Source organism: Balearica regulorum, chromosome 5 (genome assembly GCF_011004875.1).
Source record: "Balearica regulorum gibbericeps isolate bBalReg1 chromosome 5, bBalReg1.pri, whole genome shotgun sequence".
Classification (NCBI taxonomy): domain Eukaryota; kingdom Metazoa; phylum Chordata; class Aves; order Gruiformes; family Gruidae; genus Balearica; species Balearica regulorum.
The window spans coordinates 17507553-17527235 of NC_046188.1; the positions used below are offsets into that span (position 1 = coordinate 17507553).

At 38.8% G+C, this 19683-nt stretch overlaps 1 protein-coding gene across 5 annotated transcripts in view; it reads right to left on the reverse strand.

Annotated features, from left to right (window-relative positions):
- UNC79 (unc-79 subunit of NALCN channel complex) overlaps positions 1-19683 on the reverse strand; it is a 112655-nt gene that overhangs the window by 35289 nt on the left and 57683 nt on the right. For 3 of the 5 annotated variants that reach the window (XM_075753644.1, XM_075753642.1, XM_075753646.1), the window contains 7 exons: positions 19475-19627; positions 16775-17995; positions 14056-14163; positions 9903-10019; positions 7857-7940; positions 5389-5491; positions 3742-3882 (listed from right to left, as the gene is read on the reverse strand). In XM_075753644.1, coding sequence (XP_075609759.1) covers positions 3742-3882; positions 5389-5491; positions 7857-7940; positions 9903-10019; positions 14056-14163; positions 16775-17995; positions 19475-19627 — 1927 coding nt within the window. The remainder of the gene's footprint in view (positions 1-3741; positions 3883-5388; positions 5492-7856; positions 7941-9902; positions 10020-14055; positions 14164-16774; positions 17996-19474; positions 19628-19683) is intronic. The other 2 variants (XM_075753643.1, XM_075753645.1) reach the window with 2 other exon arrangements.

The following is a 19683-nucleotide window of genomic DNA, read 5'->3' on the forward strand; positions in this document are numbered from 1 at the left end:
ATACTGAACAGCTCTAAAGACAATTCTACTTGCCTCCCTGTGCTAGTATGAAGATAATGAAGTAAACCCATTGCCATACATGCACATCATGGATAATTACTAACCTAGAGGGATTTGGAGAAAAAAAGTTTGCCAGAAGCTGCCTACTGAGTGAATTGTTTCTGATTAACACAGCAACAAAGACTAAGCCAAAATTCCTTACTTGGCAGTCTGAAGCGAGGCTTCTAGTTCCAGATTTCGGCACCTAAATAACTGGCCTAATTTCAGAAACACTAAGTACCTATGAGTTCTTACAAAGTCAGATGAGAAATACTGAGTTCTCAAAAATCAGGTCATTTATTTTAGTACCTAAATATAGACTTTGAAGACAAATATGGGCATTCAGTGATGAAAATACCGAACACAATCTTAAAGCAAAATCATGCACTTCAATATCCAGAAGATGTAAATGAATAGAATCAGGGCTTACAATATCAACGCAACACAGCTTTAATACTAAAAGCCACTAAAAAGCAATTATAAAGATGTACATCGGAAGCATCTCTTACATACAAAATACCATGCAATTTTTACTTTCATCTGCTGCACATCAGTATTTCAGCTGGTATAAGCTGATGTCTAAACGGAAATTTCATAGAGCTACACTAACTTACATCTGCTGATGATCTGGCCTTCAATGTTTATCTTTGATTCACAATCCTTTTAGGCCGGATCTAGCTGTTGCTCAATCCTCTTTCAGCCTCTGTTCTGAAGACAGTTTCCTCTCTAGTCACCACGGCAAAAATCCAAAAAAGGACCCTAAGGCATCTCAGTTGAATGCATCAGTGTAAACCAAAATGGATGATGATTTTCAGTAATGATGCATGACAAGCTGGGGACACAGCATACTTTCAACAGTGCGATAATCTCGGGCTGGATGGTGCAAGGGATTGAAGATTATATTCTCTTCAGTTGTCCCAGCATAAATCAGAAAAACTTATTAGAGTCCCTGACTCCACTGTTGTTAAGAGGAGTCCATGCTAAAATACAACATATTAATGCTGCTATGAAAAGCTAATTCTGCGTGAAAATATGTCTGAAGCTACCTTCAAGCAATACAGACCTCGATTCTGGAATAACTGTAGCATTGGAGGATTTCTACAGAATGCAATGAGACTAATCACATGTTCAATGGACATTACAGTTATTTTCAAAAATCTACTAAAGCATACAAATACAACAGTATAAAATATTTCTTCTAAAAGAAATCAAAGTCCTCTGCCATGTTTTTTCTGTCCTTTTGAATGCAATAATGCAAGTGTGGGTTTTATGATAAACAAAACATTTGGTTTTTAACTTTGGAAAAACTTCATGAGACATGAACTACACTAAACATTTGGGAACATCTGAAACTTTTTGAAATTTACAGTTTGTATGTATTTATCATTGCTACTCTAAGTATTTTGTTGCACAAAGGCCATGAACCCCCATCATTACCTCCACTTTGCAGACCGCAAAGCAGAACAGTAAATGGACAGTAGACAGTAAATGGATGTGTTCAAATTTGCACATGTTAAGAAGAGAAGTTAAGGTTTTCAAAGCTCCTCACTAACTGAAGAGCCTAAATGCCATTTTCAAACAGGGCTTTGATGCTTGGAAACCTAAATCTCACTGGAAATCAATGAAATGTGAATCAGGAACTAGAGCATAAAGTTAAGTGCGTGCCAGAGTCTTATAAACATGTCAATCTCTAATTGTCAGTAACTTGAACTCAGAACTTTTTCTCTTCTGAAAATCCCAATAGATGCCTATCTGTACCTGTGGGTACCCAAATAACCTTTGAAAATCTTTCTGTGTACTGTTTAGGGATTCTGAAAGACCCTGGATTTCCTAACTCCTTGTTTCCTCTTCTAAACATGAACGTAGTAGTTATTTTTCTAAGAATAAAAATGCAAGAAGTCTAATTAATTCTGACCTCTCCTGTCAGATGGGTATTTAGAAGTAATGACATGACACTGCTTGATGAAAGACAGCAACTTAGGTTATATACATGAGGCACCTGAATGCCTCTCTACTTGTATATGCTACTTCTTTTGCATATATTCAAAATAATTCCTTTGTGGGGAGCCTCTTACTGGACTTAGAATTTGTCAGAAATGACAGCCAGTAGGAACAACACAGGACATTTACCAGGAATACCCCATGCTGCATGCCATCTGCTACTTTAAAACAATCAGCTGTCTCATTCCAAAGACACAGCATTTCTTCCTCAAAGCACAGAAAAAGGTAACCCACTCGGCTCTCATCCCTTGATAATTTATTTTCCAAGTGATTAACTCTCTGTGGCTGTACTACTGCTGTATTTACAAGAATCACACAGAATGGATAGAATCTGTATAGATTAGAAACTTTGCCTCCATCAGAGTTCATTAGCAGTGACAGCAGGGAATTGCAGCCTTGCAATTAATGGAAATGGAGGAGTTGAATAGCTACTGTGTTTAAATGGAATTGGAACGTAGTGGAGAGGGAGGGCTATGAAGAGCCATACACCTGCAGAAGTCAGTCAGGCAATTTTAACTTCAGTCACTGAAAAGAACATGGAAAAGGAGAGGTGCACATCATTTCTGCACTTTTAGTGCTGCTCCAAAGTGCATCCCTCCCACCTCTTAGGCAGGAAGTTGTGGAAGTGGCCGAGGTGGCAAGGACAAGTAGTACCATAGTAATGGTGCACTTCAATTATCCCATGCACACTGGGTAAAAGTCACAAAAGAATAGACACCAAATGTTTAAGACCTTATCAGAGACAATCTCATGCAGCAGCTGGTTAGGAAGCCCTCATAAAGAGATTACTCTTTACTTAGTCTTAATTAGCATACCAAATACGTTTGAAAAGCCTCAAGAACTTCAGGTACGCTAATAAATGATCATACCTAAGAGTCAATGGTCCTCCAGGAGCAACAAAATTCAGAAAAGCTGACCACATCTGTGCATAACTTCTAAAGCAGGAACTACATAAAAGTGAAAAATTCTGACAAAGCAGCAACAAGGGGTAGCCAAGAGAATTCAGTCTTTTCAAGAAGCACAGAAGCTCTTTGAGAACATTAAATTGGAAGCACAGGGCCAAGGTACCCCACTTGTTAAGAAAGACTTCAAGAGAGCAGAAGAAAGGAAAGGTGAGGGAGGTTATTAGAAAAAAGAAGACTTCTTTTTGAGACATTCCTCATGTCTCAAATGAAAGCAGAAGAGAGCATAAATTCTGACAAATCCAATGGAAAAACCACAAGAAGGCAGGCAAAAAAAAATGGTTCAAGGAGCAACTAGCAGAAGGAATAAAAACTAACCATAAATTTTTCTTCAAATAAAATGGGATCAAGAAGCACACCAGAGAGTACGCTGCCATCAACTGCTGTTCAAGTAATAAACAGGACACCCCAGGAAGATAAGGCTACTGCAGAAAAACTGAATTAATTCTTTACATCACTGTGTATATTGGGACAAGCTGGGGAGATTCCCAAGCTGGAACCTCCCTTTGGAGGGTGAAAGGGGAGGACATCAAAGGAACTGCCCAAAATTGAAGTGACAGTAGAAGAAGTTACATAAGAAATTGATAAAATGATGAGTAACAAAGAAGCAGACAGAACCAGATGTTACTCATTTAAGAGTTCTAAAATATTTAACTTCCTGTTTTGAAGTTTATGTAAACCAAATTCCAGGCACAAAATTCTTTCAATCCTATGGGAGAGAGTAAAGTTCTGAATTTACCTTCCTACAGACTGCATGATGTCCAACAGCAGAGGAGCAGCCAAGTCTGGACTAAGGTGAATGAAGGTTGAGAGCACAACTATTGCCAGGCCTAGTGTTTCTTCATCATATTCTTCAAGAATAGCCCCACAGTCATGGCACCTGCAAAGAACAGTTTTACAAACTGACATTAACAAATTTAAAACAAAGTATTACTATATATACATATGCATATAATTATGTCTTTTAAAAGTACTATTATTTAGTACATTTACAATCTATTTAGAAAGATAATGTAATTGTGATCTTTCAACTTAGCAGCTTAGACACAAACAATGACATTCACAGATGATCTTAAAGAGATGGAACAATTTCACATTGTCCTTCCTGTCAGTCATGAATTATGAATTCATAACAAATTACACAATTAAGAAACAATGATCTGATTGGTTCCCACAGCAGTTAGAGCTATTAAGAAAGAAACAAAAGGACCTCTCAGGGGCACAGAACCTTAGATTTGAGAGAAGTCTCCTTTCCCAGGGCTGATTTGCTGCTGAGTCACTTATCCTTCCTGAAATGCTCAAAGACAACTGACGAAGTTCTGAAAGGGCTCCGTAATATCTAATTATAAAGGGGATGTCAGATTTAGGAGAGATGAGACAGGCTTTCACAACTTACAAAAAAGGCAAACCAATGTGGGAAACTGGCTTATCTCAGCCCAGCAGGAAGGCTTGCTTAATTTGATCAATCGGTTGCTAATGACTCCAACAGATATTTTGTGATTATTGTGATATTTTAACTTAATGGAATTGTACAGGCAATTTTCTTGCCTTTGTTACTGAACAGAAGGAAAATAAGCCAATAAAGTCATGAAAGTCAAGTTCAGCTGGTCTGTATGTTAATAGGTGGTGCTAGAGTTTTGGTGAAATGGCCAAAGGAAGTGCCAAAGATAAGCCTAACTTTTGGGATGCTCCACTTTGTCACATACTTCCAGTCACAGCCTGCACAATGGCCCTGCCTCTCTCCAGCGATCAGCCTGGCATGTCTGTCTACTGGGCTGAGCGCAGGAGCACAAGCAGAAACTTATGGTTTCTCTTCCCAGTTTTTGACCAATTGATGCATGGCTCCCTGCTGACTGCTTTACTTCTCCATTAAATGAGTACACTGATGTTTAACGCTTCCTCTAGAGGTATTTTAGTCAACCAATTAAGGTTTGCAAAGCTTTCACGATCAGTGAGTATCAGCACTAAAAATGCTATGTCGGTAATTGTTAATGTGTAATCATATGCAATCTATTTCAACAGAAACCCAAAGGAATTTAAAAAGGGAGCTTTTTTTTTTCCTAAGGCAAAAGTGGTTTCTGATGGATCACAAGGAATCCTTGATTTAAAATAGGATGGAAAGTGCTTCCTCTGACCTCCATGCACACACAATAGCCTGAGTTAACATTTCACCTGTGCAAACTCACACAGGTCCTACTGAATTAAAAGCACATCTTGCTGGCATTGTTTAGAAAATGTTTACCTTGGGGTAAAAAAAGTAATTTAAAAACTTAGCATAGAGATAAATGATATAATGGACATTATATTTCCATAAAGTATATCTGTACCTTACTTGTCCTATTTGAAGTTCAACTAGTTCTTTGAAAGGAAGAGAAAAATAACTTACTTGTCAGTCATCACAGTGGGCTGGTCATCAGCAAATTCTTCTGGTGCAGGTACAAACATACTGACTATACTGGGTGCTGACAGCAAGCTAGATTTTGTGGCACCTTAAGGCAATTAGAGGGAAAAAAATAAAAAAAGGAAAGAAAAATCACTAAACACAAATCCAAACTGCTTGAAGAGCAGATTTTTAAAGAAGAACCATAATGGTTTTACTGTGCATAGAAATAAGAAATGAAGTGTGTCTACAAAACTATATATAGCATGTTCCTTGCTTCTGCCAGATTATTCCAACTACCTAGAACTATCAATTTAAAAAAAAACTTAAAAAAAAAAAAATCCTTGGAAAAAAGATAACAAAACCCAAAAATTCCAGGAAGGCAGATGTAATTGCATCTATTCATTTTTTAGGGAGAGAGGATGATTCTACAGTTGCTATGAGACTGGACACCAGAAGATTTGCAGTGTTCCCTTGTACTTCTGGGGAATTGCCTTCCCGTGGCTCTTGGTGACATGAAGAAGGAAATAAGTTCTTGTCTAAATCTGTTCATACCATCCTTAACAGAGGCATAGGAGAGGAATCAGGAAAAGACAGCTAGAAGAAATAATTCATAAGAAGTTGGGAAACATGGAGAATATTGGAGGGCTGATGATTAGAAATGCTTTCCATTGAAAGTCTTCACAAGCATCTTTATTCTCTGAAGCTGAGTTGTTCAGCTGGGGGCATAGCCACTGTGATCATGCCAACATACAGAGTTCCCTTTGCCTTTGGCACGTTTTGCGCACCTAATTTCTGATGGACGCTTGTTTTAATAGGAAAAGCTATGTATAATGGAAGATTCAAACTCTCGGCTTCTCTGAGTTCTGCTTTCCAGAATTACAGCAATATAGGGTAGTCTGACAGTCTGATATCTCTCCAGTATGGTGGTTTCCCCACCTTGGCCCCTTTGTTTTCATTAAGCAGAAAACAGCAATTGCAGGAAAAAGAAATACAGAAGATGCAACTTTCCAGCTAGTCTGGTTGCAAAAACCTCAAGAAGAATAATCAGACTTATTCATGAGCCATCAGAAACCTGGATCAAAGCTACTGTGATGTACGAGCTATGTCATTCATCTGAGATGCCTTATGATGATTGATAATTTAAATATTGCTAGCAGTTTTGTTCTCCAGGTCACTAAGACAGAAAGAGATATTCAATTCTTAAAGGAAAATATCTCTTTTGGTTGCCACATGTAGCTGACATGATAGAGACAGCATTAATCCTGTTCCCATACAGTTCAGCTCCAACAGTGAATCCAGGGAGCTCAGTTGGTAGACACCATCATTATGTATATAAGCTGTCCCCAAGGACATCTCATTCTAAAGACCAATCTATGAAAAGCTCATTTTGTGAACCAATATTTAGAAAAGTACCAATGCCCTTTTGATGCCAATTCAATGACAGATCAAGTAATCCATTATCGACTTTTTTGCTGGTTGTTTCAATCAGATTTAATGTTAAAATTAGCCTGTTCTGATAATATTTAACTATGGAAACAGGAGAAAGCTTCTCTACCTAATTGGGGCTCAGATGGAATTTCTGATCAGATAATCCCAGTTACCACAATAAAAGCAAATTTAATATCAGCTCTTGGGCAAAATAATCTAAGAAGCTCCCACAATTTCTGAACTCAAAATATATGAAGTGATGAGTCTTGTTTCATAAGACAGGTTTTAAACAATCATTTTACTAAGTATGGAAGGAAATATTTGTTTTACATATAGAGTTCAGTACTTCATAATTATCCCCTGAGATTTTGTTGGATATGAGCAGATACTCCAGGAGGTCCAGAATATTCTTCAGTAATGTAGGACACCATCCAGAATGCAAGGAATAGGACTAGATTTTTACATATTTCTAGCCATTTTTTCCCCCTCCTCACAAATGAATAAAGATCCCTTTACCATGACTTTGGAAGTTTCACTGTCATATTCTCTAGATGCCCCATCGCAGCACACAAATGCTAAAAGCTGTCATCATGCAGGTTACAATGTTGGAATAAGACTTAACTTCTCAAAATAAAAATGTCCTCTATTGTGCACTGACAGTAGGAAAAAAACATGATTTAGGCAGAGAAGATAGGTCACCGCCCCACTGCAAGGCTGTAAGAAAGTCTGGATGTATTTCGGCTGTGAGGGAGGAGAGTTCATAAAGAAATGAGATTCAACCACACCCTGCGTACAAAGTCTTTTATTTCTAGGTTGACAGCTACAACAAGTACTAGTAGAAAGCCAGTACATCTTATCGGTTGTCCCTGTCTTGAATGAAATGTCTTGTCTGATGATTTTTCAGTAACCTACATTCTGCAGGATAGTCAAGGGCTTTAATACAGCTGAATGGAACACAAAATTCAGCACCATTTGGTGCTAACCAAAAAAACCTTCCTGGCAGTCTTAGCAGAGAGATCAGGTCAAATGGACACTGAACTAACCTCTGATTCTTAGTGGTGGTCCCTCCAAGTCAGGGTTTAGGCAAACAGGGACATTGCACAGCCGCTTTCCATGCTGTATCTGCTCTGTGAATAAATACAGAACTTCAGTCTCCAGAACTATGAATCCAGCATCTGTCACCAGCTCCACAAGTCTTAAACACTTAAACAAGAGAAAGACAAATACAACTATTGAAAAAACAAAGAAAAGAGTTACTTTTTTAAGCTGGGGGGGGGGGGGGGGGGGGGGGGGGGGCAAGGGAGAGAAAGATGACAGAAGTCCACAAAGGAAAAAGAACACAGATAACCTAATACCAAAGAAGGCATTTTAGAAAAGTGTCATTAAACAAGAAAGGAAGTGCTAGCTGTAAAGATTCAACAAGACATGGAATATATGAGTCACAAAAAGAAAAAGACAGTGTTTAGAAATATGAAGAGACTAGAAGTCAGGTATAGTTTGTGCTGACAGAAGCTAGACACAATATGATTTTATTTCACAGATAGCAAGCTTGGCAAAAGAGTGGTTTGAAATAAAAAATGAAAGAAACACATGCTACAAAAAAAAAAAAGGCACGCATGAACCAAGCACGCATCATATACTTATGTGGGATAAGACTATTCCCTAGTTGTTATACCTGAGTATACTGAGTCTTAAAATTGTGGTGTGACATTGAAATGACAAATAGTCACATGGAGCATCTGTCCTGAAAAAATCCCCTGTTTCATCTGTCAAAATGATAATTTTACTTTGAAACTAGTGGTTGAAAAAGAGCCTGAGAGATGCAAAGCTTTCCAGAAAAGAACATTTTATTTTGTATCTCCATGTTTGGCGGCCTTTAGCTAGAATGGGTGTTGGAGGGAAAAGTCATAGATGTTGTGAAGAAAGCTAGTGGACTTGGAACAAGATTAACAAGACAGAGTTCCTAAGTGGTTTTGAGTACTGACTTGTTCCTCTTGAATACAGGCTAACTACTTCTTGCAGAATGAGAGCAGTAACTTTTTCATCTCTAAACCCCTGCCTGAGAAACTAGGTGATACCAGCTAAGTCTCTTCAATAAACTTACCTGCTGATAGGACAAACCCCCCATTGTTATCATTGCCAAATTCAGGACTTTATGATTTAAGGATCTCCTGCTGAGCATGCTACTCAGCAGACTGGAGTAGAAAGGATATTCCTGAACTATATACCGTACCTTTAGGCATTCTTCAGCTACAAGAATTAGTTTGATGGAAGTTGATGCTGAAGACTGAATTAAGCAAAAATTTTAACTCAGCTGCCCAGAACTGGTAGTGAGACATTCATTCAGCATGCTAAGCTCCATATAACATTTTAAGCATTCCTGGATGCATCTGGATCTGCTGACAAATTCCTAAGAAGTACAATTCCATTCACTAACATCAAGACGGGCAATAAAATATCTAGCATTTATGACAAACCAGAATGAATTCATCCTTTAGTGACACCTGCTGTGAATTTGGTCGTAACAGAAATTATGGAAGAAAAACAACAAATAAAACACTTGAATAATGAGGAAATTATGTGCTTAATTCAGTTTTCATTGCTTTGCATTCATCTTAAAGGGAGAAAAAACAGGTCAGTGAGCGAACAGAAACTTCAGGTGTTCAGCACAAGCTGGCAGAAACTTCCCTAAAGACAAATAAAACCGACTGGTGTAAGGCACAACTCCTTGGTGTACCAACACCATTGTAAACATATACACAAATAAATGATTCCATGCACCAGGGATGAAATCCTATACCTAATGAAATCAACAGTGATACTTCCATTTAATTCAATGAGGACAGGAAATAATCCAAGTATATGCAAAATCATGGGGACACCACTGTACCAGAGGGACTACCTCCCAAATACGTAACTATTCCAATTCATACCAGGTGACAGTCTGGTACTCACTATAAACTCACTTTATACTTGAGATTGATTACTTATCTGCAATGGTAGAATAGAAATACTCACTTTTAAAATTGATTGATACAGAAAGTAATTGGTTTAGAAAATAGAAGTAAAGAATAATAAATGCAGCTCACCAGTATCCCAAGTGCTGATATTGTGAGGAGCACTAGACTGGTGTTCCAGCTGCCTCTTCATTAGCTGGTTCATTGTCAGAGCTCCCAAAGAGCCTCTTTTCATTTGTCTGAACTGAGCTGCAAGTCAGAAATGCAAAAGGATTTCAGGGGCTCAGACAACATGTAAAACTACTCTTATTTCCTGATCTTACAAGCCAGCATGAGATAACTACTGAAAGGACAATGACTGCTTGCTCTAAGGATCTTGCTCAAGTCAATGTGCACTTTTCACACCACTACACAGGGTACAATTCTGGCCCCAATGACATCAGTCATAAGTGACTTGGATCCAGGATCTCATCCACTGTGTCAACTGTCAGCTGCTTTTTGTCTCCAAATATCACAAAAGCTCTTCAAAACACTTGGTGTCTCTGAAGTGTAAGATACCACCCCAAAACTCCCATGCTGGCAGGTGATAAATGTGTACTTGAATCTCACACACAATGTACTGAGGAAGAAAACTCGGTCTCCTCTCAGCAGAGTATGGAGGACTGCTCTGTCCATGCTCACAGATTCACTGACTGTGTACCACCAGCACCCTTCATGGATGAGACAGCCTGAAGAGGCCTCCTAAATACCTGTCAATCAGGCATAACACCTGCACATTCTTCTGAACTATGAAGCCAGCATGACTTTGAAGATGTAATTTCACTGCCGTTCTTCTTATATGGAGCTATCAAGGAACAAGCATTCACTCTTTCCTTATCCAACTACTTACAATACTTCTTTAAATGGATATTTTTGTATAAGAGATGTGTCTCACTGTGGATAATGCTCCCACACAAAAGAAAAAACTTAAAATTTAAGACTTTTTTGGTCATGTATTTTCTCAGTACTTAAATGGAGGAAGAAACAGAACACATAAAACTCCTGTCTTTCTTATCTTTTTTCTCCATTCCTAAGAAAATTCAAATTGAGCAAGCAAAACACAGTCACCTTGCCAGTTGAGTCTGAGCAACATATTTCCATCACTACAACCAAAATCATTGTCCGAAGTATGAAGACAGAGTTTTAAGCCCTGCTTGGACAAGGCACGTGAGCGATTACATGAAACTCCATGCAGGAAAGCTGTTAAAGCATTGCCTTAAGTGTATGTTTAAGTGCTTTCCTGAACAGGGCCTTAAAGCAAGGGCAACAAAGCGAAATCTTCTCCTAATCATTATTTTCATCTGCAACTATATTCAACATCATTTAAAAGAGTATTAACATAATATCAGGTAGTTCCGCTCTAAAATTCCAAACAGTACCCAGCTAAGCTTTGAAAATAAACCCAGCCTTTTGCATTATTAACTGTGATGAAGAAGTAGAGACAAGGGATAAACTACAACTTTCAGAAAGCTCTAAGGGGTTGAGTGCCTTCTCCTAAACTGGCTCTACTTAGATTCAATCTGAGAGTTTCAAATTCTGAGAAAGCAGAGTATTCCCTAACAAAACAAATACAGGCCCTGAGTAATAATGAACACAATAACTTCAGTGGGAATCTGCACACTGAAACTATTTTATTAGGGTAAGTATTTTAAGTTTTCCCTCATTATATCATTTCAATGTATCAGAGTGCATTTAAATTCTGGTTTTGGTCCAAGTACAAACTTCTCCAGCATTGCTACAAAACAGTCCTTCTATAATTGAACTTCTGGAACTGAACCAGACCAAGAGACCATTCCATGTTTCACTTTTAAAAGTTATATTGCAGCTGCCTTTCACATCAAATTAGGGGAAAAATAGAATTTCCATCATTTTCAGGGCAAGGATTTTAAATAGATGCTTTATCACTTTATCAAGCATAGAATTTCCTGATGAAAGAACAGCAATTAACGTTAGAACTGACAAGACTGCTTGGAGTGCAGATGACTGTCAAAATTTAGAAAATTATCTCTTTGAATTTTCTTAACAGCTTTTGCGATTGTAATTAAAAAAATTTCATGCCTCTCTCACATAATCAGGCTATTGTTGAGCAGGTTTGGATTTCCAGGGTTATTTACCTGATTTCTCAAGGACAGCTATTATTTCAAATATTGGTAAGTTAAGAAAATAAAAATCTAAAAACCAAAAACCCCAGAGCTGCTAGCCTTTGAACAGCAGTGGAGCCAGGCTGGTGGAGCCAGGCTCCAGCATGTGACTTTTCATGCCTGTGACTGACTAGTAGCATAAGGAAGGAAGTTTTTCTTGATCAGGTTTTCTACAAGAAACCTAACAATCATGGGAAGATCAGTAACCTCCATACAGTAGCTGGTGAGCCTTTCATGCTGTTGTGGTTTAGCCCCAGCCGGCAGCTGAGCAACCAGGCGGCTGCTCGCTCACTCCTCCCTGGCGAGATGGGGAGGAGAATGGGAAAGACAAAGGCAAAGTCTCGTGGGTTGGGGTAAGGACAGTTCACTGGGATGGCAAGGGAGAGAGAAACAACAGCGCTGGTAATGGAATGTTCACAATGGGTGACAATAGAAAGCAATTTATAGAAAGCAATTTACCGATCCAACGACCGACCGACCAGATGCTCAGCTCACACTCAGCCCACCCTGGAGCTGCACCGAACCCACCACTCCCTGACTAGCCCCCTTTTATAGTAAGCATGACATCCCATGGTATGGAATACCCCCTGGCCAGCTTGGCTCACCTGTCCTGGCTCCTTGTGAAAATTAACTCTACCCTAGCCAGAACCAGGAGACATATATTAGCTAGTGATCTTGTCAGTCATCCCTCCATTGCTGTGGAATTCTCTACTCAAGGCAAAATCTTCCTATCACAGTTAATGATACATGTTTTCTGCAGCCAGGCACCAGCTGTACAAGTAATCTCATCTATTTGTGTTACAGAAGTGCCTTCTGCTCACAGTCCCGATCAGGACTTAGGCAAAGCACTGTAAAGGCACATAGTAGAAGGCCAAAAATATTTCAGTCTAAATGGACAAGAGACACAATGGAAGCATTCATGTCCCTTTTTGCAGTTGGAAACTGAGGCACACAGAAAGAAGAAAGGAATATTTACAAAGGAATGTAGGCTTAATATCATATAGATACTATTCCCAATTTCATATATTGGAAATTACAGGAACTCAGTGATACCAGACAGATTAGCACTCAGTGATACCAGACAGAGATAGGTCTTAATTGGCACCTCTTTAGCTGCTTTAGTAAGTGGCATCTGTATCTTTAGGTGACCAACAAATGTACTCTGACTATGAGATGCACATGACAGGAGACACTACTAGCAAAACTGGACAGGAAACCTCTAATTTGGAGTACTTATCTAGCATGTCTAAAATAACATCTTCTTTTAATAGGCCAGACAATCCTTCCAATCAAATCAGCAGATGCTGAATTTCAGAAATTAAAATTTAATTTTTCTACAGCAATCTGAAACTGCACTTCAGCAAGACAGCTGAGCTGATCTAGCAGCTCACTAGTATCAATGCAGTTCATCATTTCCCCTCCTTTTTCCGCTAGTCAGACACCTGCCCCAACCTTTGGATGTGTTACTTAACATTACCTAGATGGACACACCATTCTGGATTTTGTTAGTGTTCTAAGATGCTTCCACCTTCCATTATTATCTACGCCTGCTCTGTTAAGCCATGTGTCAATGTCTACTTCAACCCACCCAGTTCACTCCCCACTGAAATGGATATGGAAGTCTCAGATGAATAGATACCGCATTTCAGCTAAGGAAGTGGCATTTCAAAGCATTTTACAAAAATTGCAAGAGGTTTTTTTAGTAAGGTACAGCAACAAATGTGCTGAAGACCATAGTAACAGCCCTGTGGAGCTCTTATCCTCTGCTTCCATACACTGACAGTTGACAAAGCTTTCTCTCACTGGAAAATAAACATTCAGCTTTAGTGAACTGCTTTTTAGTGAAGTGCTTTTAGCTGCTACCTACTCTAATTCAAGAAAACCACATTTTGTCAAATTTGCTGTGTCACAACAGAAAATCTTGCAGCCATTAACTGCTAAAATCTTGCTGACCATGAGAAATTTAACAGAGGTAGTGACATCCAACACAGCTATACCTCCAACAATCAATAAAACTCAAGGAAAGGCATTTGCCATAGATGGTATGCATCCGACACACAAATACACCAACTTAGATTTAATCTTCACACTAGAGGTAACCTTACTTGATATGGAAGAGTGACTACTTGTCTCCGGGACACCTGCTTCAAGGGTTGGTGCAGATGATGACTCTCTTGGCATTTCCAACGTTGAAAGTCCTTTGGCAGCAGGATCTACATATGAAAATTGTGCTTAAACTCTCAGTATTTAAAATCAATAAATATTTTCCATCCGCTTTCTCCCTGGATGGCTTTTTTCACATCCTTACAATCACCCATTCACCATCTGGCACTCCCAGCAGTTTTAAAAGGATTCAGTGTCTGTGTCATAAGAATTAGAGGCACATGGATCTACTGCTTAAAATCACTTTTTAAAGGAGATTTCTACTTATGCTCTTTAGAGCTCAGAACTAATAAATGCACACAGAGTTTGATTTTGATCCCACTCACAGAGTGATTATCAGGACCACCAACATGGAAATAAGAGAGGTACCACTGATGTAAAGCTAGTTTAAGTGACAGTAACTTTTTAGTAACTTTTAAAAGCCTTATCTCCAACATGTTAGCAGCCTTCCAGTACCTGAAGGGGCCTACAAGAAAGCTGGAAAGGGACTGTTTACAAGGGCATGAAGTGATAGGACAAGGGGGAATGGCTTTAAGCTGAAGGAGGGTCGATTTAGATTAGATATTAGGAAGAAATTCTTCACTATGAGAGTGGTGAGGCACTAGAACAAGTTGCCCAGAGAAGTTGTGGATGCCCCATCCCTGGAAGTGTTCCCAGGTTGGACGGGGCTTTGACCAACCTGGTTTAGTGTAGTGTGTCCCTGGCCATGGCAGGGGGGTTGGAACTAGATGATCTTTAAGGTCCCTTCCAACCCAAACCATTCTATGATTCTATGATTCAAAGAGTTTAAGATTCTATATTTAAAAAGAAAAATAAGCCATTAAAATGAAGTGTTTTTATTTTATGATAACCAATATTGTCAATACAGGAGGAATAAAGCAAAGAAATTTTCCGGTGATAATGGCTGATTTCAGCATATCCTGGACAAATGAATATATATCTGTGCTGTAAAAAGTCTCAGGCAGGAAACTCTGTAGGCCAGCATTGTGCATTTGAAGAGACAACCCATTTGGATATTCAATTCAGAGATCAGTTATACCAGAAGCCCTGCTAAAACATATGGAAGTATAATAGGCTAACAAAGCTTGAGTAAGACTTTGAAATTATAATCAGTCCATCATGATGGCGATATTAAGCCTACTTAAATTAATTACAACACATATGTTCTCAAATAAACTAATCAATAAGGCTAAACAAAGCAAAACAGAATGTAAGGGACACATTAAACTACTCAAGTCACTAAATTACTTAGTTATCTGAATTGCCTGTATCAACCTCTAAGTGAGCACTTAATAAGACATTGTGAATGTTTTATACTCCCCTTGGATGACATACTTAGATGCACGCAGCCAAATGACCATCATATATGCTATAATCCTAGGTTCCACGTGGTGTTTCAGAAGTGGGACAAGCAGTTTCACGGATGACAGTGTTAGTTAATTCATGAAAACTGGCCCTTACTAATGGTCAAAAAAGCACTTCAGTCTAAATGCACAGTTCTTTTATGACCATTCTTCTCTAAGAACCTATGTGAAAGGTTCAGAAGCACCCAGGTGTCTCTTGTTTTTACAAGGCTCCAGTGGTTCTTCAGGTTACTGGAACCACAAATGGGACGATAGGCCTGAAACATAAAGGGAACAGTAAACTATGATCACACTGAATGATTTCTCCTTGTAAAAGTGGGATATCATAATAGGAAATTATACTATGGTTCCCTCTGAAGTAATTAAGAAAGAAGAAGTGAGGTCTGGAATGCATAAATATTCCCCTTCACTTCAGTGGCAGCAAAGAACTGAGGCCTGAAGGATTCTTTTCTTTAATTAATATGTTACAAAAAGACTGATAAAATTCTAATAACTGAAAAATCCTGAAAAAAACAGCCACAGAAGTAAGGGGGCAGCAGTGCATAGTTTTTGAAACTGTTTTTGACACATCTAATCAGAAACTGAGGAAACAGTTAGAACACATTTTTCCCTCCACCTGAAAAACTTAGTAACAAAACCCAGTATTCAAATTACCTGAAAAAACTTACAGGGATACACAGGAATACTGTATGGCCTTCCTCATGCTTAAGCATTAAATCTTTAACACACACAAGCCATGAAAACTTTGTGAATACCCAATACAAAGAAGGCTAGAAAATGGTTTTAGTGTATAAAAAAAAAAGCTTGTATATGTCTGATCCTAAATGCAAAATGTGGTTAACGCTAAGTGCTCTTAGGTCTGAAGTCTACAGATCCCTCAGCTTTATACTTCATGATCCAGTCTGCTTTCCACTGCCTTATGCTTGCAGATGAAATAAAAGCCAAAAATCATTATGCACAAAAGAGAATTAGTGTAACATGGACTAGATTAGCAGGATAAAAGGCACAGAAGTATGATGATTTTTCTGACTTCTGGCATAATGTGGCCATGGGGTTTCACTCTCTAACTTGGATGCCAAAGCCAAGTCACTGAGCTCCACTTGCTTTTCAAACAGGCCATCACATATGCACAATACTTATATGGTTAATACATTCCTTGTGAGAAACAAACACCCGAAAGCATTCAGTTAGCTCAAACTAAATCAGATGCTATATATACACATGTCCCTATACTGGTCTGTTACCAAAAGCTTCAAGCAGTAACAAGCCTTTTAATTGGGTCAGTGATTGAGCTCACCTGCCTCCTTCTGCTCTCCCAGCTTGTCAAGGATGTTAAAGGAAATGTCCAGATATTCTCTCTGAATAGCACTCACAGCAATCTTCCTCTGCTTCCTCTGGCGGGGAACAATCTGAATCTTAAATTCTGACTCCTCAGTCTCCTCTTCTTGTTTCTGCTCTGTGTTTTGTTCAGTGTCAGACTCTGTGTTGGTATCAAGTTTATCACTTTCTGTTCGGTTTTCAGAATCTTCAGGGACTTTAATAAAGACTGTCTTTACATTTGGGCTTGGAATTGCTCCACTAGGCCTAATTTCCTCCACACTGAGCTCAGAGTTATCATCAAGGGACATTTCTGGAAGGGCAAATGACTTCTGCAGCAGGTCCCTTTTCTGTTTCAGTGTTAGTGGGTTCCCACAGGACATGTCTTGAACTTCCTCTGGCTTAACTAACTCTGAAGAATCCTTCTGATCTTTGGGAGAAGTGGAAAGGATGTCCTCTATTCCTGCTGAAGGAGTGTTGCTTGTATCCTTAGAACTAAAGTCTTTGGAGCAATCTTCAATGCTGAACTGGACCAATGGAGTTGTGCTGAGGCTGAGGGCAGAGACATTGATAGGAGTTGAGGGAGATGACACAGCAGTTTTGCCAGAGACTTCATCGTTCAGCTGGTTCATTGTTTCTTCTTCATCGCTTTCCACTATTCTAAGGGGAGGAAGTGGTTCAAAGACTAAAGAGTCACTGTCTGAAGTAGAGAGTACTGAATGCTTTTCAGGACCCGATGTTGAGTCAGAGGACAAATCTATCAGATCTAAATCTTCTTTGGGACCAGAAGGTTTAACGGGAGAGTCCACTTTCACTTCATAGGTTTCCATGCAGTTTAGCCTAACTTCTGGTATGACAGGTCGTCTTGTTTCCTGGAAACTCTCTGCAGGAGGAAGATTTTCTTGTGTTTCTATATTTTCAGCTTTAGTAGAAGAATTCTGCCGAGATCGTCCATAATCACTCTGTCTGTGTATGGCGTAAGCAGCAGGGACAGGTGGTTTTTCTAAGTCACACCGGTCTATGCAGGACTTCCTGCGATGTTCATCTAATGAAAACAACAGGGAGTCTGCATTGCCTATATCAAGAGATTTTTGTTTTAGAGAGCGCAGTTTTTTTTTCTGAATGCTTTCTTCTCTCACACAGCGTAGAATACTGTCTTGTAAGGCCCCCGTCTCTCTATATTCAGCCAGCTCTATTTCACCTGATCAAAACAGAAAGAACTAATACTACCTCAGTTGGAGACTTCTGGCAGATATCTTCATCTTTATCTCACAATTCAACACAGGACTGGCATTTCAAATACAAACCCAGTATTAGTCAAAATTGTCTAAAATTTGTTTTAACCTCAGAGCCACATTACATAGATTTTTACAATGAACCACAACAAAAAACCCTAGTACTTGGATAATAGTGTTTATCTAAATTCTATCCAAATTCTACTCATCCTGGACAGTTGTACCCTGAAGATAGACTGTTTAACCTTATGCATTGAATAGAAGACAGCCCAGGCAAGTAATTTCTAGAGACACTGGGGATGGCTGCATTTGGCGTGAGTGATGAAAGATGGAACGAGCTACACAGACAATTCCGAAGAGGTTTCGAAATAATTTTGGACTACCGCATTGTGGACATCATTTGGACATCAGCGTATATTAGAGCACACCTACATGTTTTTTACTGCAGCAAAGTGGGCTTAAAATGGATGCTTCTAATTTAAGAAGCAAGGGTAGCAATAGCAGTGAGGATGTGGCAGCACAAGCCTAAGATCAGACAGGTGTTCAGAGAATTTTTCCCCCAGAGATCCTAGACCCCAGCAGAGCCTAGCAACTATCACACCACATAGTCATACCCTCCTCGTCCTAGTGGGGGAGTGAAGTGAGCACAGCTATAGTTGCTGTGGTACTACCACTGCATTGGTGTTTTGCTATGTGAACATATTTGTTGAGAACATTTTAAAAGGTTATCACTGTTGTTATTATGAATGATGTATTTTCACATAAACCAGAATATTGCTGGTCATTATTACCCTCATATTTCAAAATGCTCCAGATGTGAATCACCATGCAAAAAAAGTAGTGAGAAAAGTCCAAGTAGATGTTTGCTCTAGTCTGAATCATTTCCAACTCTGTGCAAATAGCTGGAAGAACAAAAAGCAGGTGGGTGGTGGTGGAAATCTCTGCAAATTTTTTTTAGGGTATTCACTTCAGAAACCTAAATTTGAAAACAAAATCCTTCCTATTTTTTTAAACCACTAAATGACCCTTTTTACCAATGGAAAACCGTAATATTTGCAGCAGCAGCAGCAACAAATTTGCTTACCCTAGAGTCTCATCTCTTCAAAAATTAAAATTTTGTGAAAAAATAAATTTGAGTTAAAATCTTCAGCCTGATGGTAGAAGAAAATTGCAACAAATCCTCTTAAACATCTTTTACATCTGAAAGAGCTTAAAGTTTCAGAAAACAATTGCTGATTTTAGATCCTTTCATTTTGAAATGCCTACTTTGAAGCTCCTGTAAGAGAATTCATTCAGGGAAATGAGGAGTATCTGCTCTCTAAAGTCAGAGTACGTGTATTCAAATTAGGCAGTGCAACAAACTCTATAAAGAAAGGTGGTAGCTTGAAACTAAGAGTAGGAAATTGTATTTCTGCATGAGTTTATACCGACAAAACAATTCATACTTCTCTGTGCATTCATCTCAACTGGTTGATATTTCACCATTTTGCTGCCACCAATTCTTTTCAGTCTTGCAAAGAAAGTTTGAGATTCTTTATTGCAAGGTCCAGTTGGTGTATCATGAATATCAGATTCATCAAAAACACTGTCTTCCTCTGCTGAAGAAAGAAAAAACTTTATTACTCTTAAGAGAGTGCAATTCCTTGAATGAAAA